The sequence below is a fragment of the Ciona intestinalis genome, chromosome 2, assembly GCF_000224145.3.
Source record: "Ciona intestinalis chromosome 2, KH, whole genome shotgun sequence".
Taxonomy (NCBI): domain Eukaryota; kingdom Metazoa; phylum Chordata; class Ascidiacea; order Phlebobranchia; family Cionidae; genus Ciona; species Ciona intestinalis.
In genome coordinates this window covers 7,071,066-7,093,259 of record NC_020167.2, presented here as the reverse complement: position 1 = coordinate 7,093,259, position 22,194 = coordinate 7,071,066, and the positions used below count along the sequence as shown (strand labels likewise).

General features: G+C 36.8%; 5 protein-coding genes across 10 annotated transcripts in view; 1 reads left to right on the top strand and 4 right to left on the bottom strand.

The window, feature by feature from the left end:
* Nucleotides 1-213: 213 nt before the first annotated feature.
* zf(c2h2)-59 (zinc finger (C2H2)-59) lies at nt 214-1,413 on the bottom strand. Its single transcript, XM_026840929.1, has one exon. The coding sequence runs from the start codon at nt 1,411-1,413 to the stop codon at nt 214-216; it is 1,200 nt and encodes a 399-aa protein (XP_026696730.1).
* Nucleotides 1,414-5,027: 3,614 nt separating this feature from the next.
* On the bottom strand, nt 5,028-12,434 carry LOC100187344 (uncharacterized protein C16orf78-like). The gene is made up of 10 exons (XM_002132021.4): nt 11,699-12,434; nt 11,549-11,644; nt 9,329-9,419; nt 8,968-9,035; nt 8,386-8,530; nt 7,744-7,906; nt 6,950-7,049; nt 6,274-6,446; nt 5,541-5,712; nt 5,028-5,111 (listed from the first exon to the last, which is right to left on the bottom strand). The coding sequence occupies exons 1-10, from the start codon at nt 11,831-11,833 to the stop codon at nt 5,064-5,066; spliced, it is 1,191 nt and encodes a 396-aa protein (XP_002132057.1). The 5' UTR covers nt 11,834-12,434; the 3' UTR covers nt 5,028-5,063.
* Nucleotides 12,435-12,538: 104 nt separating this feature from the next.
* On the bottom strand, nt 12,539-15,671 carry LOC100177118 (60S ribosomal protein L3). Its single transcript, XM_002131998.4, has 8 exons — nt 15,560-15,671; nt 15,194-15,386; nt 14,614-14,782; nt 14,068-14,203; nt 13,697-13,883; nt 13,381-13,500; nt 13,041-13,183; nt 12,539-12,888 (listed from the first exon to the last, which is right to left on the bottom strand). The coding sequence occupies exons 1-8, from the start codon at nt 15,641-15,643 to the stop codon at nt 12,604-12,606; spliced, it is 1,317 nt and encodes a 438-aa protein (XP_002132034.2). The 5' UTR covers nt 15,644-15,671; the 3' UTR covers nt 12,539-12,603.
* A 248-nt stretch (nt 15,672-15,919) lies between these two features.
* Nucleotides 15,920-21,564, bottom strand: LOC100179456 (solute carrier family 22 member 15-like). The gene is made up of 12 exons (XM_002131973.5): nt 21,346-21,564; nt 20,810-20,920; nt 20,367-20,496; nt 20,140-20,304; nt 19,750-19,879; nt 19,437-19,543; nt 18,977-19,100; nt 18,775-18,915; nt 18,288-18,376; nt 17,898-18,079; nt 17,087-17,266; nt 15,920-16,702 (listed from the first exon to the last, which is right to left on the bottom strand). The coding sequence occupies exons 1-12, from the start codon at nt 21,427-21,429 to the stop codon at nt 16,667-16,669; spliced, it is 1,479 nt and encodes a 492-aa protein (XP_002132009.1). The 5' UTR covers nt 21,430-21,564; the 3' UTR covers nt 15,920-16,666.
* Nucleotides 17,198-22,194, top strand: part of LOC100181766 (phosphatidylinositol 3,4,5-trisphosphate-dependent Rac exchanger 1 protein) — a 22,184-nt gene continuing 17,187 nt past the window's right edge. For all 6 annotated transcript variants that reach the window (XM_026840785.1, XM_018817509.2, XM_026840783.1 and 3 more), the window contains exon 1: nt 17,198-17,281. The gene's annotated coding sequence lies outside the window, so the exon portion shown is untranslated. The remainder of the gene's footprint in view (nt 17,282-22,194) is intronic.

Genomic DNA, 22,194 nt, shown 5'->3' with positions numbered 1-22,194 from the left:
ATTATGTAATAAATATTTTATGAAAGGTCCATTGCCGCAATGTTGTTTAAACATTACTACACTTCGTAGTTTTATTTCAAAACTACATAGTTTATATTAATGACAAAGAGCCCCGCCTTAGTCCGAAACACATACTTTACAGTAACGATAAAAAAAACACTAAACATAAAAAAAAAACATTCTTGATTTTTTTCTGTAAAAATGAGTTTTTGGTTAATACCTGTGGTCTCTGAGGTGGTCCTGCCTCCTGAATGCCTTGTTGCAAACCTCGCATGTGTAAGGACGTTCATCCGTGTGGGTTCTCTCATGAATCAGAAGGTTGTAAGATTTAGTGAACTCTCGGCCACAATACTTGCAAATATAGCGCTTCTTTGGACGAGAAGAACGACCTGCTGTTTTCACCGGTATTGTTGGCACAGGAATCGGTGCAATTGGTACCTGGACCGAGGCTCGAAGCTTGTGCTGTTCGGGTACAAAGTTAGCGTCCGATTTGTCTAGATGTTTTTCAAGCTGCGGTAATTTTGTAATTTGTTTTTGGTTGGGGAAAGCGGTAAAGAAGTGATCGCTGCGACGCTCTTGGTTTGTTTTGTTTGATTGTTCGTTTTTCAAGTAAGTTTCCATTAGACTCACAAACCTGTCTTCTCTCATGTTCGGAAAGTTTTCTGCGAGTTGTTCGTGTTGATAAGAGGTGCTGGGGAACATATACGATGACGATGGTACGTCTGAATATTGCACGGAACGTTTTCTTTGGCTCTCAAGCTTTTGGTTCACGTTGGGCAACGAAGCCGAGAAACGTGGCACAGAATCCGAGCACGAGACATCGCCCGCCTCGTCCCTGCGTAGCGGAAAGTCTGGGACCCGAGCGTCCGCCATTTTTACAGAGGCGCTCAGTTTGTTCATGGTGGTTACGAGCTCGCGTATTACACCGTTGTATGCGTTGCAGTACGCAGTTAGTTGGTTCATACTCATCAGTGGTGTATGCTGTGTAGGATCCGCGTGAGTGTCGAGATTCCACGGTTGTGCAAATGGATGAAACTGGTAGTTCTGTGTTGCGATACGGCTCGAGTCGAAAGGTAGCCAAGGATTAAAACCCGAATACATTGGCATTGGTATCGCCAGAGGGTTTGTCGTCGTATGTGTTCTCGGAACTGTTGTGGGACGAAAATAAGGCGATGCTCTTTGTACTTTCGGCCACGGCGGAGCGCTCAACGATTTGTAAAACTTCTGTTGCTGAAAGTCAAGCATTGGCGTTGTAGGTACGGACAATGAATTACACGGCACGGCTTGACATGCGTCTATGGTTTGCCGACGTGTCGGAAAAATCTTCGCCGATCTAAATGACTTTTTAATTTCTTGCTTCTGTTGACTTGGCGATTTAGATCTTCGGTGAGAAGCCGGCGAACTAAGTTTCATCTCGTAACGAACATCTTCTGTCTTCTCCGGTACTTGGTGGTCCTCCCAGGCGGATCTTGGGGGCCGCTGCTGTTACCCGACTCTTCACTTATCTCTCTCCTCAACTTGTTACCTTCGACTTCGCTCTTCCTAATTGTTAGGTCCATCTTTGCTTCACTGTCGCTGCTATTCGATTCATCTAAGTCAATCCAAGGTCTCGTATACTCGTCCAGTGCTACATGCCCATGCGCCTTAATGGCCACTGTTTCACCGATAGCTCGATTGCTGAATAACATTCGCATTTGGTGTAACTGGCTTAATAATCCCTTGCAAAACCGCAGAAGCCAAACAGGAGTGCTGTCTTGTAGTGCAGTAGCCGTCTACAGGCTTTATATTGGGACAGGTTGCGCCTTTTGGTTCACCTTCACGCCTTTTTTCGCCCTTTTTCTCGCGGGCCACCTAAACTTAAAGTGCTTACCGGTAGCGCTTCTCTCGGACGCGCAGATATTTCACCTTATGCCTTGACATTCAAGTTACAACGCCCTTTGAAATTCCGTCAGCCGTGTATACTTAAACCGCCCTGTGGTTAATTTCTTAGCGTGAGACATTAAACTCTTAATTTCTCACGAAAGCTTAATCCGCGAATGTGAATTTAAATACAACGAAAAATAATATTGCAGATGCTTATGCCTCTATTTATATACCTGTGCAAAAAAAAAACTTTTATTACAAAATATAATACACAGTATAAAAGTTCCGTTTATCGCTATACCTTCGTCTTCTGCGACACAACTACTGGTGGTCAAAGCTAAACTGATACGGGAGGTTTCGTATTCCGTAGATGTTGACGACCTCGGTCCTCGTATACGAGAAACGCTCAACACGAGGACATATATGGTTGCAATTGGACTTCACGAATCTGACTTGTTTTGAACAAGAGGCGTATTTACTAGCATCCTATTTGTCGTCCACACGAAATGCGGCTGGCAACCGACGATGCCAAACACGGAATTGAGATTAAGTCACTGCTAACAATTTGCCGGAAGGTCGTTGGAGTCCAAGACGCCTTCGCCCGCCACTGATAATAGCAGCACGAAGGGGCAGGGCGCGGAGAATCTCGCCCAGTCCTCGGTCACGTCGAACCCACATGATTTCGATTAATACCGAATGCGTGCCGCCCACCGTCGCCGTCGATTTAAGCAAACATCACGCAGTCGCAACAATATAAGCTGCAGTATATGACCCTATAATGGTGTGGGCGTCATCCCATGAAAATTGCAGTCATCCTCAGTGCGGTGTGAGCATCGTGCGACCAAGCATCCAACAACGCCCGTTACGACGGAATAACAAATATACATGTGTGCAAGACACGCCGTGTAATGTTGTATGTCTGCATGCGAAAGGTTCAGACGTGTGGACATATAAATTTAAATCAAAACAACTGAACCGGGGCGTTGGGTGTGGATTTTTAATGCAAACTTAACGCTTATCACGTGGCTAATCACCTTTGCGTTGCGATCGGTTTCGAAATGTAGCGGAGGCGGGACGAAAGTTGTGCGACAGCCAACCACTTCTCAGTCTCGGCAAATGTGGTTGATTGACAGCTAGGTAAGGGTAAAACGCGTAACCTTGATCGGTAGCGATGGGTTCGATTCGGCATCAAGATATATTGAAGTGACATTCGCAATTGGCACTTACGGAGGTTAAGTGTAAAAATGCGGCGATCGGGAGACGGTTCGAGAGTCTAGTTTGCGGTGGAGGGTAGGCCATAATCGCAACAGTTCTGTCGGCGTGTCGTATTAAATTGCGAAAACACTACCAATTGTGAACAGCGGGCGCTAGTCCAAATGCGCACTTACGCGATTTGCAGCGGTACCTCGGCCCAATAGCAATGCGACTAAGCGCAGTTGGTTGCAACTCAAGAAGAGCATGTGATGAAATCAGACACTTCGATCTATAAGAAGCGACGTTCATCTGCGACATATGTAATCTCAAAAGCTTCTTACGTTCACCGCGTGGGTATCGAATTCGGTAGCAATTCGTGTATTGCTACTTTACCGTATTGGATTCCGCCCGCAGTATACGCTTCTGCTCCAGCAAGGGTTTATCATCCTTAAATTGACCTAAACCTCCGCTGCTCCGGACTCGCCAGTCATGCCACAATTTGCATTATCATTAATTATTTATATTGATATCACTTCTGCCTTTACAACCAGACTAACGCGCAGACCGAAGCTGTAAAACGAAATCATCAGTCATGGCTGTTAGCGTCAAATGTTAAACTACTTTTAACATCAAGGGCCATCATTTACATTCCCCCACAGCTATATCATTGTCTCCCGTCCAACATTGTGACCGGTCGCTTTCGCCTCGAGAATGATGTTATATTATTACGCTGCTCGTAGGCTCGACTGAAATAGGAGAGAACGCGAAGAAAGTCTTGAAACAGAACCCTTGAAATTATGTATAGACAATGTTTTTATTTCACGGTATGTTGACAGCGACTCTGGTTCGACGTAGCTCTGCCCCAGCTTCAGTCGTCTGCTCTTTTCCGCCATCTAGGGGCAATGATATTTTAATATTATGATGTATTGTTTTCATACTGATAAAAATATCATATATAAACAAATAAACTATACGACATTTTTGGGGGGGAGTAATATAAAAATATGTGACGATAATTTTCACAAATATCTTCTTTTATTAGCAATTGGTCTTTAATAAATAAAATCATAAAATATTCGTATTAAGACGTTTGTTAGCTAATTTAAAGCAATAATTAATGCCATAGCTTTCAGTCCGAATGTGTATCTCCGAATTTAAAACAAAAAGGAAAATAAATGTTTCGATTTGTCGTACTTTAAAAAGACTTTTTAAAAATAATTTTATAAAGAAATAAAAAAATATGAAATTAAACAATATACGGATTTTTAATTCACTATAGTATCTGCTTGTGTTGTTTCGGGAACAAATGCCATTGATGTATGAGGCCTTTTCATTAACAAAATGATGTTTCGTTGTATGTAGGAAATAAATTAAATCTAAAACCCGGAGACTTGCATAAATAAATAGACCTACCCACGATGACTACGCAAAATGCAACATATACAAAAACATGCTTAGCGCCTTGATATATCTGCAGATGTTTTTCTACAAGCCGTCACATACCATTGTGGATTAAAATCAACGTGCCGGTCATGTAAAGAGAAACAACCTCCTCGTGTTACGCTAAAGAATCTGCGAGAACATTTGGCAAGCCACGGGGCTCATGGTTATAAATCCGACTAGTCACTGCTTGGGTATACGTGACCGTGCACACGGCGTGATAATGGTGTCGTTTTCTCATTCTCCTTTAAATATATGTGCAGTTACTTGTATGTAAACCTAACCGCACCCGCTTCTACCGCAAGTGTGAATGTTTTGAACTGTTGAATTTATTGAGAAACGGGAGACGCAATAAACAAAATGCCGCGATAATGTTTCCCCCACAATCGTGTTCATTTACACAGCAACGTTTCAAGGGTCGCATCTTAGTGATCGTATCTCGCACACGGATCCGTGTTTTGCACAAGCAGCTTGGAATTTGTTTTACGTTTGCGAAACACGATATTGGACAATATTAGCAAAATGTTTAGTTTTCTGTATATGATCTCTATTACACAAAGCACGTTTCAGTTAATAGATCGGTGCTGTAAAGCGTCCAGCGGTCTCCTGGTATCCTGAAATAAAGAGTGGTGTTGTTTAAATCACGATTTCCAGCAGTTCTACATTGCTACCTAATTTATGTTTGTTTAGGGGCGAAACATATCTCAAGGCAAAGTTTACCTAAAAAGGCAACTTGAATTTCTTGTTACCTCTTTTTGTGTTCTTTACATATTTCACATTTGTTAAACTATATCCCACAATATATAATGGGTAAGGGTAAGATGGTACACGTTTTTATTCCCTTTACCACCCTAACTGGTAAGAAACAACAAAAAATTACAAACTATAGAACTTTTTCTCACGACTCTAAAACACCTTTGTTAATTGTTAAAAACACGATCAGAAAATATTGTATATAGTTTTGTAACGATATTCCATCTTACCCAAAAGTACTATACTTTATACACATTTCCTAATATGTGTATATCTAATATAACGCTTACTTTAAACACAGCCTGTAGTTCCATGGTTTGGTCGTTCACATGAGGATGGAAGTCCACATCATACCCGCCCTCCTGGCAAACGTCTTCCAAGGTCTTCACGTTGTTTTGTGTCAACCGAAGATATCTACAGTTTAACAACTCCCATGCTCGATCCGATGTAAAAGACTGAGTTCTGGTAATTGTTTACATAGTTAAAGTTTTTTGTACTGGTTAAGCATTGGGGAAATACCAGAGCCAAAGGAGACGCCATTTTACTTGAACTGAGAACCTAACGTTTCATGGCACATAGTATACTGCGGTAGGGTAATATAGATACCGTTTACATAAAGTCCCACATTTTTAATTATGTTTTTAACAATTAAGAACGCTGTACAATAGTCGGGAGTATACGGTTAACAGATAATTGTTCTTTGTATACTACCAAATGGAACGGTAAATGAGAGTGGAAACATGTGTCATCTAACCCCAACCTACTATACCTGTTAAAACGTTGGAAAACAACAGTGTACCACTGCGTAAAGAGTTACAACGTAGGTATTTACACTGTAACTACAACATTATGCGTATTGCGTGGTGTTCTTTTTAGACGTATTCCGTTTTTGTTTTGTAAATCCATCAAAATAAAACAACCCATTGCTTTATAGGTTTGGGCCTATACAACTTGTGTTCACTAACATACCTTCTTATACTTGTTATAATTTACATCTCATTACAGGTAACCTTCTGCTCTAACCTGAAGGCCGTATCTTTACGAATGCGGGCAGCAAAATCCATCGCTTCACGTAATGTGAAGGTCGAGTGATGACGTCGACCAGGCAGCCGGACTGCTTTGAGTCTAGCATTCAGAGCTCTATTGTGATGAAATTTACGCCAACGATGCATTTCCTCTTCAAGACCAGAGGCATGCTGACCAAAAAGTAATTAAAAATACTCATACATCGCCTAAGTGTTCATATTCCTGTCTTTTCACTAATACACTGTTGCCAGCATTGAAAACAAGAGTAGAAAATTTTGTTAGAAATCGACCATATCACGACCAATAATAAAAATATACTAATTGTTTACTATTTGTAGTTTTTTTATATGTTTTATGGCTTTACTTGTAATAAAATTCCTAAATCTAAACCTGATTTGGTGCCCATGTAGTTAAACCATTCTTGTGCAAAGAAATATAGTAAGGATCTGGACCTATGAAAACGTAACAGACGAAAATCAGATCCAACCAATTGTTTCTGTGTAGTATTTGATATTTCTTTTGCAGAGACTAAAGATGGCATTTAGGCGAAATATATATTTCTTATACAACATTTAGTTAGACCAGATTTGTGTCTGTTACATTTTCGAAACACCAGATCGTTTTTGGATATTCAGCAACATAATTAATAACTCTATTTAAATTAAGGGTTTACGTTCAGATGGTTCCTTTGCTGGGGAGTGGCGAAACTTGCAGCGTTGTGGGAAAAACCAATAGAAGATTTCCGATTCAACTTCGCCACTAGCGGCATATTGCTGGTAAATGTAAATAGTTTTTTTTACCCGTAAGCGTGTTTTAACTACAATTTTGGTCGCTATATTTTGTCTTTTGAGTTTAAATATTTTCTAAATATTTAATGCATTTACAAAGTGGGGGTTTTATAAAATAAGACATGTCCTAACGTAACATCAAACTTATTCAAATTAATCATATAAACATTAAGAAACGGAACTTAGAATAAACGAGAGTCGTTCAATTTCAAACAAGCTATAACTAAAAAATGGTGGAGTAAACTTGAGTATCCGCTAAAAATTAGAAACCAGACTCATTCGTAGAAATGCCGTAAAAGACGTTCAACAAAATGCAGGCACACAATCAAGTTTACTGGTAAAGCATGGCTATATTCCAGCCAACGTGTTGTATACACAACCCAGAGGTAATGGGTTTAAGGCTCGTCGCGACTGTCGTTTTTCGGCCACACGAGGATAAAGCAAATTGCACTTATTTATTCGGAAAGTTAAACAGATAACGAAAAAAAGGAAACTAATCATAGTTTAAATAGAGCTAAACAAATATTTTACATAAAAACTGCAAAACATGATTAAATCTCAAAATGTACAGTCCAGGACGTTTTAATCAAATGATAAAATGTGATACAGTTGCACTCTTCCATTTTGAACTCTGATTAAATTTTCGTTTTTTTTCTATTAATAACAGTCCAACTCTTACTAGTAATCAAGAGCAGAAGGCGCTTTGCCGATTTTATTCACCCCATCCTCGGTTGACCCTCTTGTGCTGTTAAGTGAGCGATCCATTATTTGTTCGTTGCTAAATGTAGATGATTGTCTTCCAGGGGAATCCAGCAATTTGCGAGATTTCGTAAAATCCTTTCCTGGAAATGGGTGCATTTTAATATTAAAGAAACTTACACTAACAGAGAAAAATAAAAATGTATCTAGATAAAGATGCTGAATCTACATTTAAAGGTACCGCCAAACCTAAAATACGAAACAACTTAAGGTACCGCCGAACTTAAAATACGAAACAAAAAATAGCGTAAAAAGTGTTTCTCAATACACAAGTTTTGATTTTTCGTTAATCTGTCCCTTTAACTTTAATCTAACTTGCCCATTCTTTTGGTACCCGAGTAAGATATAGGTTATTACTGGTAAAACTTCCAAACCAATACAGTAAAATAGAAAAAAATATTGATCCCTTTGTGTCATGTCATTTCTACGATCGTTTAAATATAGCTGACATGTTTTTCAACCAATAAGAGAGAAGAAATACTAAATCATATTTTAAAGCCTGCTGTTTACTATATAATATATATGTATATGTACTCTGTATAAATGTAGGCATAGATAAAACCTTCCGTTGGTCGATCGGCTAGTCCATCCACTTCGCTTTGGTCGAAACGAACTTTTTTCTTGTCAGCAGATTTTCGGCTCCCGGTCTCAGATTTGGCGGCCGACATGCGGCGCTGTTGACTGCTGTTTTCATTCAACGATTTGTTCTATATCAAAAAAACAAAGCTAAAACAATAAATAAAGGAAAAAAAACAAACAAAGTTGTATTAAACAGGAAGGCACCATGCGCGAAATGATTACGATTGTAACCCCTAAACAGTAGAGGGTGGGGGAAGAAGGGACACCTTTTAATTCTATTTTCTCGTCCCATTTGGTAGTAAACAAAGAAAATTCAAAGAATAATAAAACCATGTGCTCACGACTCCCATGGACCGTTGTTAATTGTTTAAAACACGATCAGAATATTTGAATATTATGTGCTAAAGATGTCCCATTTTTTACTCATCCTACTATACGCAATGTTAGTAAATCGTGTTATAACATTAAACTGTCACGTGGCAGCAAAGATAAAATAACATTTACGTTAGATGTTTTAACTATGCGCAGTAATATATATACGTTCTTTCTCTACAGCACCACCTACCGACGAGTTTGGTTCGAAAGTTTCCGACCTAAATTTCCGACCAGAAATGCTCCGGTTTTGAACATTATCTGTAAATTCGTGAAATTTAAATCAAATATTGGTAAGCACAAGCATGAAGGTTTTAATTTAGTTTCTTTTTCATGACATATAAGATTTATACCGTTAGGGCATAAACATCCTATATTTCCTATCCAATATATTATTTTTTAATACTTAACGACATTATTTTAAAGTCGTGAACTGGATACCACATAATATCCAATATCTCCTACCCTGTTTTTAACAAATATTAACATTATTTTATGGTCCTAAAGATATGGTTATATAATTCTGTATAAATACTCTTTAATTCAACTCTTACCGTTGATTGAATCTCTTCTATAAAGAGGCGATTCGCTAGAGTTCAGGTAAGTAAGAGAAGCTCTAGTTCGGCGTTCAATTCTTTCTGATGCCTGCAACCATTTAAGAATTAATGAATGTAATTTATTCGTCTTCACACGGTGGGGCAATGGCGGTCGTTATAACACGGGTACTCTATTTCATACACATCCTACTCGTTTAAAAGTTACCAGTACGTATGGGGGCCCAACCTGGTCAAAATACAACACGAACAAATCGCATTTAATGTAATAAGTTGTATTATATTTAAATCTTAGTCTCACAAAAATATATTTTTACGTTACAACTTGAATTAATTTTACGCTACGACTTGAATTAATTTTACCTATACGACTTGAATTATTTTTACGCTACGACTTGAATTAATTTTACGCTACGACTTGAATTAATTTTACGCTAGGACTTGAACTATTTTTACTTTACGACTTGACTTATTTTTACGCTACGACTTGAATTATTTTTACGTTACGACTTGAATTAATTTTAGGCTAGGACTTAAACTATTTTTACTTTACGACTTGAATTAATTTTACGCAACGACTTGAATTAATTTTACGTTGCGACTTGAATTATTTTTACGTTACGACTTGAATTAATTTTACGTTACGACTTAAATTAATTTTATATCGGGTAAAATCACTCATGCGTTAAAAAACTCCATTGTCTCGTATCAATGACGTCATATTCGCCGCTATTACGGATCACAATGAATACAATTTTATCATATCTGATTCTGGATGCTGTTCATTTGTCTAAAAATATTGCATTTTTTCAGGAACCAATTAAGCACTTTTGCGCCTAAAAATGGTTTTCTGCTTACGTTATATGTTAGCACAATAATAAACCTTTCATAAATAATCAACTTTTATTAAACATTCGACCGATAAAAGAATAAAAAAACAGAAACTATCAAGTATACCAACCAAAAACAAGACGGAACATGTTTAAACTATAAAAATACAAACAAAAATGCATAACATTAAAATATGGTGCATAACATATATAGCTAGCTGCAGTTTTGCTTGCAAATTGCGTGATTTTACTTTTTATCTCTTTAACTTAGCAAGTATTCCTGGCAACGAAACATATACGGTAGGCCACATCTTTGTAAAAATTTACCTAATATCGAAGTAACATTGAGAAAACAATACTCAGCCACTATATTTTGTCCTCTCCTTGATTTAAAAACAACTGTAGTTTTTTTTAGTTTACGCTCGGAGTTTTGAAACACATGAGCGATTTTACCGGATATAAAATTAATTCAAGTCGTAACGTAAAATTAATTCAGGTCGTAGCGTAAAATTAATTCAGGTCGTAGCGTAAAAATAATTCAAGTAGTAGCGTAAAATTAATTCAAGCACGGCCTACTAGAGATATCTCTAGTATAGGCCGTGATTCAAGTTGTAACGTAAAAGTAATTCAAGTCGTAGCGTAAAAGTAATTCAAGTCGTAACGTAAAATTAATTCAAGTTGTAACGTAAAATAATTCAAGTCGTAACGTAAAATTAATTCAAGTCGTAACGTAAAAATAATTTAAGTCGTAGCGTAAAATTAATTCAAGTTGTAACGTAAAATTAATTCAGGTCGTTGCGTAAAATTAATTCAAGCACGGCCTACTAGAGATATCTCTAGTAGGCCGTGATTCAAGTTGTAACGTAAAAGTAATTCAAGTCGTAGCGTAAAAGTAATTCAAGTCGTAACGTAAAATTAATTCAAGTTGTAACGTAAAAATAATTCAAGTCGTAGCGTAAAATTAATTCAAGTAGTAACGTTAAATTAATTCAAGTCGTAACGTAAAATTAATTCAAGTTGTAACATAAAATTAATTCAAGTCGTAACGTTAAATTAATTTAATTCGTAACGTATAAATAATTCAAGTCGTAACATAAAATTAATTTAAGTTGTAGCGTAAAAATAATTCAAGTTGTAGGTTAAAATTACTTTTTTGTGAGACTAAGATCTAAAAATAATACAACTTGTGATATAAAAATAATACAACTTAATGTAAAAAATGCCATAATTCGTGTTGTATTTTGACCAGGTTGGGCCCCCATAAGTACGCATGTAACTTTATGGCTAAATAATTTGGAGAAATATTTTGTTATTTAGTAATGTATCACTGATAATTTAAACAGCATTTTTAACACGTGTGGTGTAGTCTAGTGCCTGGGTAAATTCAAACCTTTGAAATACGGTTGTAGCGATTCTGTAACATGATTTCTTCTTTAGCATGCGCCGCATTTTCGCAGCGTTTTTCATCTTCGATTCCTTTTTTAATCTGAAAACAGAAATCTTACTTTTTGTTGCAAAATAAACGAATAATGGTACTTACCACGTTAAGATCTTTAATTACTTTTTGATTCTGTACGCTCAGTTGGTTAGCTGTAAAAATGTTCCTCTGCTCCGGGTTAAGAGAGGCCCAAGAAAGAGACTGTTTGCGCTTGCTCACAGCGCGATTGGTTTCCATATTTTAATAAAATTTAAACACCATGATCAGTTTAAAATTAAAAATGATGAATTTTGGGTATTAAATACACATAATTATTACCGCATAATGGGATTTTCATTTGGGGATTTCCCTACCTATATAGTTATCAATCACTTTTGAATGGGAATTGACATACTGGCGTAACACGATTTAAATTGCTTTTGGACGTGTTATTTAAATATGCGGATGAGTAAATATTATGTAAGGTTTACACGACTGTTAATTCATTTAGTCAAATTCTCGTCTACTGTATTTAATACACGTAAAGACTACGAGGGACGCTTACTTTGCGAGCAATATTTCAAAGGCCGAACGTGGCTTTACGCTGGGTACTTTTAACTAACTGGAATGCAGAAGAGGCAACCTGCTAGAATTTTCTAACAGCATCCGTCTCTATGAATTTCCGTAAAAACCTTGCGCTGTCCACGTGTAGTTTTTCGCGCGCATTTTAGAGACACGATTATATTTACATTTAAATATATAAAAGCGCCTTTTCGAGATATAGATATAAAAGTGCTTCTTCTGCTCCAATATTTGGATATACACGTGCTTCCCCTTCTGGATACACGTGTAGATATTTCGCGCGCATTTCAGAGGGACCCCGATATTTGGATACACGTGCTTCTGGTTCACAGGTATAGGTCTCCTCGTGCGACGGCTACAAAAAAATAAATCTGGACGAACTCCGGGTTTTCATATTTATTTTATTGTCGAGCAATGCACGATAAACCATTCGACCGCAAAATAATTTAAGCGGTGGTTGTGGTTGTGGTAGCGGCAGCAGCAGCGGCGGCGAGACGATCCTTCTTGAGCGGTCCCATGAAGGCACGTTTCTCCTCGTGTGTTTGGAAACGACCATGCCCGAACTTTGATGACGTGTCGATCCATTTCAAATTGATTTTCTCCAGAGCTGCACGTTTGGTGTGTGTGATCAGTGACTTCCGAAGGGTAAGCACTCGCTTTTTAGGTCCAATACAACAACCTTTGATCATCACAAAGTCGTTCTTTACCTCACCATAATGGGGGAAACCTCCCTGAAAAAATAAGATTCACATTGTAAAACCAAATACCAAGCCAAGAGTAGAGAATTCCAGGATGCGAAACTTAATTGATTTCATTGCAAACTTTATACGAAGTGGTTACCCATTAAGAACTAAATTAATAATTCCAAGATACGAAATCTTACCATAGGGGTGATGCTCTTATCTGTAATATCAGTCTCAGTAGCAGCATTGTTCTTAATGAGCTTGCCACCCTCTTTATGGATACCAGCTCCTAATCTGTAGATCTTCTTGTTCACCTCAGTTCGGTGATGGTAACCCTTTTGACCTAGAAGGTAATAAAATGAGGTTAATTTTTTGATAATTTTGGCACTCCGCAGATTTGAAAATTATGTTTTTTCTGTTGATTTTATTTGAAAATAGTATTTTTTTCGCATCAGATTAGGAATCAGACGTCATTCTATCGGTCAGACGGCACTTCCAGAGAATCATCATTTGCATAATGTTTAAGTAACATATACTGACCTGATCTTGCAACAGAATAAGCAACTCTGGCTGGATGCCACGCACCAATACAAGCAACCTTTCTCAAACCCTTGTGGGTTTTTCGTGGAAGTTTCTTTGTATGCCAACGAGAAGTAACACCTGTGTAAAGAATGAGTTTAAAAAGGGGTCTAAAACTTTATTGTAAATGAAGGGTGGCAGAAAACTGTTTCAGAAGGAAGGCAGCATTGTTGTTATCTACAGTATTATTCAGGTTGCCCCGGCAAGGGCAAAGCAATGCTTTCATCATAAACCTTTGGTGTAATGAAGGAATAATGGGTCTGTAATGAAAATATACCTTTCTCTCCATGCCCCTTGTTCACACCAATGATATCAATCATTTCATCCTTGGCGAAAATGTTTGAGACTGGGACTGGTTTCTCCAGCAAGTCTCGTGCGTAGTCAACCTTCTCTGGAATGGTTCCACCATTCACTTGGATCTCCATGATGTGGGACTTCTTCTGGGTGATTGGGAGAAGTTTCATCTGTGGAAATACTTCAGTTCAGAGAAAATGAAGGGTTTATTACAGTGGATTTAGCTGTGTGTATGTTATACATCAGACGCTTGCTTAATCCGTTCAATGGGTTCTTAAGAACTCTCATACAAGAGGTGCCAGCAAATCATCAACTGTAGTAGCTGAGAAGCGACATTTAGATTACCACACCAACCTGGGTGTGTGCGATAACACGGATCACTTTGCAGTATTTCTTCATCTGGTTGAAATCGCGGTCGATTTGACGCTTGCCTTCTTCGTCTTGCCATTTTCGGCACGATTTGGTGAAGGCCTTCTTTTTGCATGCGTACCTATGGTGGGGTGGGGGGTAGGGAGGGAGACAAAAGACAGATGAGATGGGAAACCACACCGGCTCATCAGTTAACACTGAGAGGAGACTAGTGGGAGAGGATGGAAGTGGTTACGCGACCAGACATGGTTGTCTATGGCACATCCACTTATCGCATCCAGGCATTCGAAGCTCGTCAGATGAATTACTGAGAGGAGCAGAATGGGAAAGTTTGGTTAGAAATCATGATTGAAAACTACATGGTATACACATGATTAACCACAGACCAGACGAGTTCCAAAATATCATAGAATTTAAAGAACTTTTGGTAAACTAATGTAAAATCAGAAAAAAGACGAATCAGCACTTTATATCAGACCGCCCGTCTAAATTTTCATCACATTTTAAATCCTAAGCTAAAAAAAAACACACCAGTTTTTGTAGAATCGGCGTTTGCATTCGTCGCTCAGATGTTCGGCAAACAAGGTTTTCAAAGTTCGTAGACCACGAGGGGTTTCGATGTAACCGATCACACCAACCACTATCATGGGTGGCGCTTCCAAGATGGTTACGGCATCCACAACTTCTTTCTTGTTAACCTCTGCAGGAGAATTAGCATTTTAGGATTATTAATTACCATAAATTCTTTACTATAATATAAAAAAGCTTTAAACGGTACAGTTTTTCCTTTAAATTCTTAATAAAATTCACTTTTATGTCTCTTTAGAACGAAACCAATTAAAAGTAATCTTAATCAAGTTGTTTTTATTAAATTTTATTAGTGTTTGGCTCATAGCGATGCGGTTGTTATCGTCATGACTCAATAGTCATCAGACAGGGATAACTTTTCATAATCACAGCCAAAGGAAAATATTCAGTTGGTTTTCAGGAAAAAATATTTTAGTATATTTTTCGGCACGTATTGCTTAAAGTTATTAGGCATATCCACAGTACCGATATAACAGCATTGCTTTTTACTATAGTGTAGACAAAATATGGATAATCTACTTACTTGACCCTGGTCGGTCAACTTCACGAACAACGTGGGTCATGCCAGCTTTGTAGCTGATGAAAGCCGTTAAATGGCATGGTTTAGATGGGTCATCTCTGGGAAAAGCCTTAACTTTTCCACGATGACGGGACGACCGCTTACGAGGTAAGAACCCCAAAGAGCCGTGACGTGGCGCAGAAAACTTTCGATGAGACTGCAAGTAAGAACATTTTCAAAAGCTAGTAATTACACCAGTAATTGCACTTGTTCTCCATATTAACCTAACCAACTTAAAGCACCATGCTCCGAATATGTCTAGTCAAATATTTAAACAAAATGCAGCATGTATAGAAGCAGATTCCTGAAGATAAAAACACACCAACCTACCATTTCAACAGCGCTGAGAAAAGGAAAGATTTCTAAAATCTCGCACGTTATATTACGTCTACGAACCACGTGACCAATGTTCATGCGTGACGTTCAGACGATCTTAGGGGACAAATCGTGCATTTGTTGCACCATTTATGTAATTTCCTGGGCTATAGAGGAAGTACGTGGGATATTGGACTTTTAAGGTGTGTAAGTTAACTTTATAAAATTCCTTTAGGGAATTTTGTTAAAAAATTAAATAATGTTTACAAAATATAACCTTCATTTTCTCTTAGTTGGGATCTCCTTATTTTTGATAAAAGGCGGCCAAACCTGTTTGCTTGCTTATAATTAGTTTATTTATTCTTTACCACATCATTAAGCCAAAATTGATATATAATTGCAACTTTCTCATAATAATTAATAATTGTGCATTAACGAACAACATCAAATAATGTATTGTGTAACCTTAGTCAACAAGTTATAAAGAGTTAGTATATAAGCAAACTTATATAGGTGACGGTTATTTTTACTACAATGGGTTTTATAATTCCTTGCTAGTGCGGCCTTGATAACCAACAGAAAACGATTACAAGTTTTATTTTAGGGTCAGATGGTTCCATTGCCAAAAGTTTAGGAATTTCTGTTAGAAATATTGCGAGCTAATTACATCTTCAAAAAATCCTCTTCACCCACCTCGACAAACAAAACACACCAATATTTAAAACGATTTGTGTGAAAGTAGGAGTTTCAATAACGGGTTAAGGCACGGTTTGTGTTAAAGGTAGAAGTTTTAAACGAGTTGTTAATTGATAAAAAAAATGAAAATATATTACTTTGTTATTGGAATGGTTTGGATTTAGTGCTAACTTGTACAAAAGTGCATAAATATTTAGTCTTTGTATATATCTGAAACACTTTGGTTTAAGAATAAGGTAAGGCACAATAATATACAGTGCAAATGAAACAAATGGTAATAAAAACTTTAAAATGATTAATAGAAGTGTGTATAAACTATAAATGTAAACGCATATTAGTTTTGCAACGCGACACTGATAGGAATTGTAATTTTAAAAAAATGATTTGTCTATTTTAATTGTCTTGTGCTAAAGTTTGGTTCGCCCATTACACAGTTTCTTCATCATGCTGTAACAATTGAATCTAGAGGAAAACAAACTTATAGTTATACCGCTAAAACTCCAAAATCTATTAGGCAAGATTTTAATGTTAAAAAGATCCCTATTTGCCTAAAAGTATGCAACTAACAAATTAAAATACTGCCACTTGTAAAAACACTAGAATGTTTGGCTCTTGCACAATTTTTATTTTTGGGGAAAAAAGGTTCCTATACACCTACCTAAAAGAAAAATATGCAACTAAAAAATCAAAATACTGCAACTTGGAAAAATAATATATATATAATGCACAACAGACAAATGTTTCCTAAAGTATAATTATTTATACTTTTTAACTTTGCAAAACAATGTATAAATAGAACTTTTACCAGAAAAACGTTTTGGTCTTATTAATGTTATCCATACAAACCTTATCTTCAGGCACATCATTATGTTGATATCTTCCGGCTTTTGACATGTTTACTTCTACATCTTGCAGGTTGTCTGGAATTGGTTGGTTCAAAGTTTCGGGTAGAAGTAACGTCATGAATCCGGCCACCACAGCTACAACACCAAACACAATGTAAGGCAAAGATGCTCCAAACTGAGTCTATTGTGGGAAAACGTAAGTGTTTACATTGTATTTGAATAGGAGACTGGCGATGCCATTTAGGTGAAATGTATCTATTTTATTAAACACTTGTGTTGTACTCGATTTTTGTCTGTTACATTTTTGTAGTAATAGATCCTTACTGTGTTTATAAGTGCATTGTTTAAACATGTTGCAACAGTCAGTTACATATTGCCTGGAAGCACTTTTTGCATCTATTTTGCATTGCACACAGTTTTACTGGTGGAGAAGAAGTCATCTTTATTTTTTAAGAAATCTTAAAATTTGCAAGTCACTTTAAAATGTAGTATTCTTGCAATGATTCAGCTGCATTAAATAGAAAACATTTCTGTTGCGCATCTCAATACTGAATTGCTTGATGTGTCTCGTGCGCATTAAGTTTAACTAGCAGACATCTGGTTCTGTAGTGTCAAACAACCCTATGTTTTTTGGTCATTATTGTTTCGACACTTTTGTGTGCGGCATGTTTTAGGGTATACCACAGCCTAGTTTTATCAAACAAAAGTTTTTTATTGTGACAAGTTAATTCCAATAATCCGCCAATTCTGACCAAAATAAGACCTATGGCGTGCCGCGCTGGGTGCCTCACCCACATAGAATAGAAACTTACCAGTGAAATAACCAGGGGTGCCAACATACCCCCCACCCTCGCACATACAGATGATGTTCCCATTCCAACATTACGCACAACAGTGGGAAAAAGCTCAGTAGCATAGATGTAAACAATGGAAAAAGCTGCTGACATTGCTAGTTTGCCACCCAATGCAAAACCCATACGAACAGAAAATGAACCTAAAAACACAAAAAAATGTTTTTTTAAACAGTGGTTGTGGTTTGTTGCTACTAAATATAGTAGTAGCTATTAACCTTTTTTTGTACCACATTGGTAGCCAACTAAGTATCCAATATATAAAATACTTTATTAACTCAATTTATGAACTTTTTTGTTTAAGTGTATTAGAAACATTTGAGCTATGGTATGGTAGAAAATAGGTATCACCATTTGTAGTTGGAGGCATAAACATGATACAAAGACAGAATATTCCACCAAGAAGAAGCATTCCAACCAAAGTTCTCTTTCTACCAGCCCTGTAGAAAAATTCATATATTATAGAACCAGATGGATTTATATATGTATAAAACACTAGTAGCAGCTAGAAAATCCCACAGAGTCAGACTTTTATTTCATTTCGTTGCATTTTCCAAGATGCCATTATACAGGGTGTTTGAAAAGTCTATCTTCTTTCTTTCCAAGATGCCATTATACAGGGTGTTTGAAAAGTTTATTCCAAGGCAGCAGTTGATTAAGGTGTTTAGAAGCAAAATGAGAAGGGTTGAAGTCACTCATATTTATTTACCTTATGGGTTATGGAGTCCTGGACACTATACCGAAATGTCTGTTAATAAATATGTAAGTGCACAGTGACTTCCCGAACACCTTGTATGTTTGGGGTGATGCAAACTAGTATATACACTTAGTTACTTACCAGTGTCTGTTGATCAGTATTGCCCCTATAACATAAGAAGGCAATTCAACCAAACCAGAGAGAGCAAAACTTGTGTAAACACTGGATGATAAATGCCCGGAACTCATGGTTAGTCCATAGTATGAAAAACTGCATACAAACCTGAAAAAGACATTGATATCTACAAGTTACATTGTCAGAGTATTACACATGCGTATCCTACCATAGATATCCCATAACTAATGTTCTAACCACCATCCGTTTTGTAATGAAGAGGTCTTTTATTGTGTATGATTGAGATTTAGTTTTTCCAGATGATGCTTTTGGTTTTAAAATGATGTTATTACCTGTGTATTTAAAGGTTTGTATTAATCAAGATTACAAGCTCATATTTTCTTTTTTCAAATAATTACGGCATGCCAAATTTTTTGAAACAAGTTTATTTTAGGTGATATACCCTTCTGGTATAGTTATTAAAAAAGTTATATGTAAACAGTACCTTCGCATGGACGAAAATGATAATTATTATAACAAGGTTGTTTTGTTTCACATCGTACTAGCTTATGAGTTACCAAGTATGTTACTTATTTTTTAGATTTTATGTCCATTAGTGACCGTGACCACTAGGTTGACATACTAGACAACATCAAACTTGTCAAAACCTATGTTTATACATTACATACATTCTTTGAAAGAAACCCCATTCTTCTGTGCCATGTAACGCATGGTTTGTTCAGCTTCTGCAATTCTTCCTTGAGAGTAAAGCCATCGTGGAGATTCTGGTATAATGCTGTTGAGATTGAAATTAATAGTTTTCAATTTATTTATTCTGTCGTTGAATATGATATATAAAAACTAGGTGCCAGTAAAGAATCCTGCTATTTTATCTGGTAAGCCAAAATGTATTGTCATTTGCTTTTGCCATATGAACTACCATTGAAGAATTCTTCACTGATGCCAAACTGATTGACATAAGTAGTAAAAGTAAGTACTTACAATGAACCAATGCACAAAATAATCCCAGGTAGAGATGTCACAATACAAAGATCACGCCAGTTTTTGAAGACACTAGCGAGTCCTGCTAGTAAAGCAAGACCAAGTGCAAATAATGCTGGCAAGATATTTCCTGGAAAGGTAGAGTGAATTAAGAATAATAAGTCTTACTATGTGGGCAAGGTCCTACAGCATGACACGTTATAAAACCTATGGGCTGAGATTTGGGCTAGATTGCTGGCCTAACACCAAGGGTGCTATACCCAATTAGTTACCCATAGGCTAAAGCAATCATTTGCACAAGGGTAAATATGGTTATCAGTATCTAGCATCAAAGCTGGTCTCCCTTGGATATTTTGCTTGTAAAGAAATGTTGCAGTTAACTTAAATTACCTGATATGGTCCATACTGAAGAACCCAGCAGTTCCTGTATGAGAACGAAAGAAACTAGAACAGTTCCACCAACAAACACGCCAACAAAGAACCGAATAACTGCGAGAGTCTGATAGTTGTTTGCAAATAATGTGAAGAATGAGAAGCAGATGAGCAGAATGTACACTGAATGAAGGGAACAATATTAACAGATAGTTTATTAGTTACAGATGCTACAGGAATCTAACCTTTATATAAAACTGCTTTTCGGCCAAATTTGTCAGAGAGTTGACCAATGAACAGATTTCCCAGCAAAACACCCAAGAAATAAATAGATTTGATAAGCCCTACTATCCACATGCGGTCTTGTAACTTCCACTGTGAAAACACAAATCAATTTTAATTTTTTATATTAAAATATAAAGTTATTTCACACATTGCACTCTTTACAAAGTTGGTTGTTGGTTTTGTCTAACCATTCCATAAAAAATAGCAGTTGAAAAAGCAGCCAAGTAAAGCATTTATTATATAAATAAACAAAACATATCATATTTAAGGTGAAAATTAGATATGATAAACCTTTAGCTTGTGCTTGTTAACCTTCTTTAAAATAATCAGTGAGACATAAGAAACATTTTGAAACCAAATTTTCACAGGTCATTAACAAAAGAGATTCCGAAAACTTATTTACTTGATCCACAATAGTTGTAGCTTTATCTGTTGGTATTTTCTGTCCATTTACCAGCTTTTCTGGGGCAAGAGCAATAAATTCCATCAGAAACATTTGTAAGCCGAGGTAAATCTAAACAACAAAGCATTTTATAAAGGTGGCTGTACACAGTATCCACTATCCGGCATTCGTCCGTTTTGTCTCTGTTTTGTCCGAATTTCGTTGCCGCATGCGGAACTCGGTAATGGGTTTGCATATGACTTCGCAAGGGAATTTGCATGCCGGATACTATGTACAGGCAGTACAGCCACATATATATGAAACTAAATATGAAATTTCGACACTAGTAAAGAATCCTTTGGTGCATCACAGATTAGAGTGGTGGGTAGTGGTTAGTAGTTGGGGATAATAGGAGATTCTTCACTAGCACCTAACATTACAGCAAAGAAATGGAAATGGGAAGGAAACGACAGTCGTTCACACACGCTGTAGGTATACACTACTCGAATAGAGTATCAGATAAAAGCATTGCTACTAAGTCGCAGAATGTAACTTACGTGCATGGAGGCAAGTAAAGTGTAACATAAGATTTGATATCTCCCAAAAGCTCCCACAGCCCTAAAAGATTGTTCAACGTCCATGGTTCAAATCTTTATAACGCACAAAAAGCAATACCAACAGAATTTGTTTCTATTTATTTTTGCTCCAGCTTCTAAAATTTACATTTGCATCCGCTCATGCGTGACCGTTGTAGCCACGAAATCAGTTTCGATTTTTAATGGGGAGCGGCTTGCGTGTTACACAATTTAAAATTTACTTTACTATTAGCCCGTTCACATGGCCAAACGAAAAAGAGACTTTTCCAAACTTGGCCAGGCCAAAAAAAGAGGCAATTTTTGGCCAGAATTGACGTGCGTTCACATGGCCATTTGGCCTCGTTTTCTTAAACGTCGAAATTGAATATTTTAATTCTCCCCATATGTACGCAATATATTTAATCAATATTTTCCCATAGTTAAGAGTGATTTTAAATTTAGAATTACTACTGCCAAAAAAGAAAAGTAGTCGAAACCATCATAAACACTTATTTGGTAAAAAATGTATTGTCCACAATGTATTAATATACATATAACACAAACACACATATAAATATATCTAATATACACAACAGATGCTAGTCCCACTTAACTTTTTTCTCTAACTTACCACTTAGTCATGTTATAAATTGAGATTCCTTGTGTCTGCTGAATCAATTTGTAATATAGCACAGGTTCTTTGTTTTTAGTTTTATTGAAAAGTATAACAAAACACAACTCCATGAAAACAATAACAAAAGTGCATTTGATGTACAAAATAAAACAGATTGTGCTTTTAAAGGGATGTGGCTTTTAAGGCATTGAAAGTAA

Excerpts from the sequence above, each read along its gene's own strand:
- LOC100187344 (XM_002132021.4), bottom strand. The coding sequence starts at position 11,833 with ATGGAAACCAATCGCGCTGTGAGCAAGCGCAAACAGTCTCTTTCTTGG. Across the intron at positions 11,645-11,698 it reads TAATTAAAGATCTTAACGTG|ATTAAAAAAGGAATCGAAGA; the intron begins GTAAGTACCATT and ends TTCTGTTTTCAG. Across the intron at positions 7,907-8,385 it reads AGCCGATCGACCAACGGAAG|GAAAGGATTTTACGAAATCT; the intron begins GTTTTATCTATG and ends ACCCATTTCCAG.
- LOC100177118 (XM_002131998.4), bottom strand. The coding sequence starts at position 15,643 with ATGAACATTGGTCACGTGGTTCGTAGACGTAATATAACGTGCGAGATT. Across the intron at positions 14,783-15,193 it reads AGTTGACCGACCAGGGTCAA|AGGTTAACAAGAAAGAAGTT; the intron begins GTAAGTAGATTA and ends ATTCTCCTGCAG. Across the intron at positions 14,204-14,613 it reads CGCCGATTCTACAAAAACTG|GTACGCATGCAAAAAGAAGG; the intron begins GTGTGTTTTTTT and ends ACCCCACCATAG.
- LOC100179456 (XM_002131973.5), bottom strand. The coding sequence starts at position 21,429 with ATGGACGTTGAACAATCTTTTAGGGCTGTGGGAGCTTTTGGGAGATAT. Across the intron at positions 20,497-20,809 it reads CTACAACTATTGTGGATCAA|TGGAAGTTACAAGACCGCAT; the intron begins GTAAATAAGTTT and ends GTGTTTTCACAG. Across the intron at positions 18,916-18,976 it reads TTAGTTATGGGATATCTATG|GTTTGTATGCAGTTTTTCAT; the intron begins GTAGGATACGCA and ends TGTCTTTTTCAG.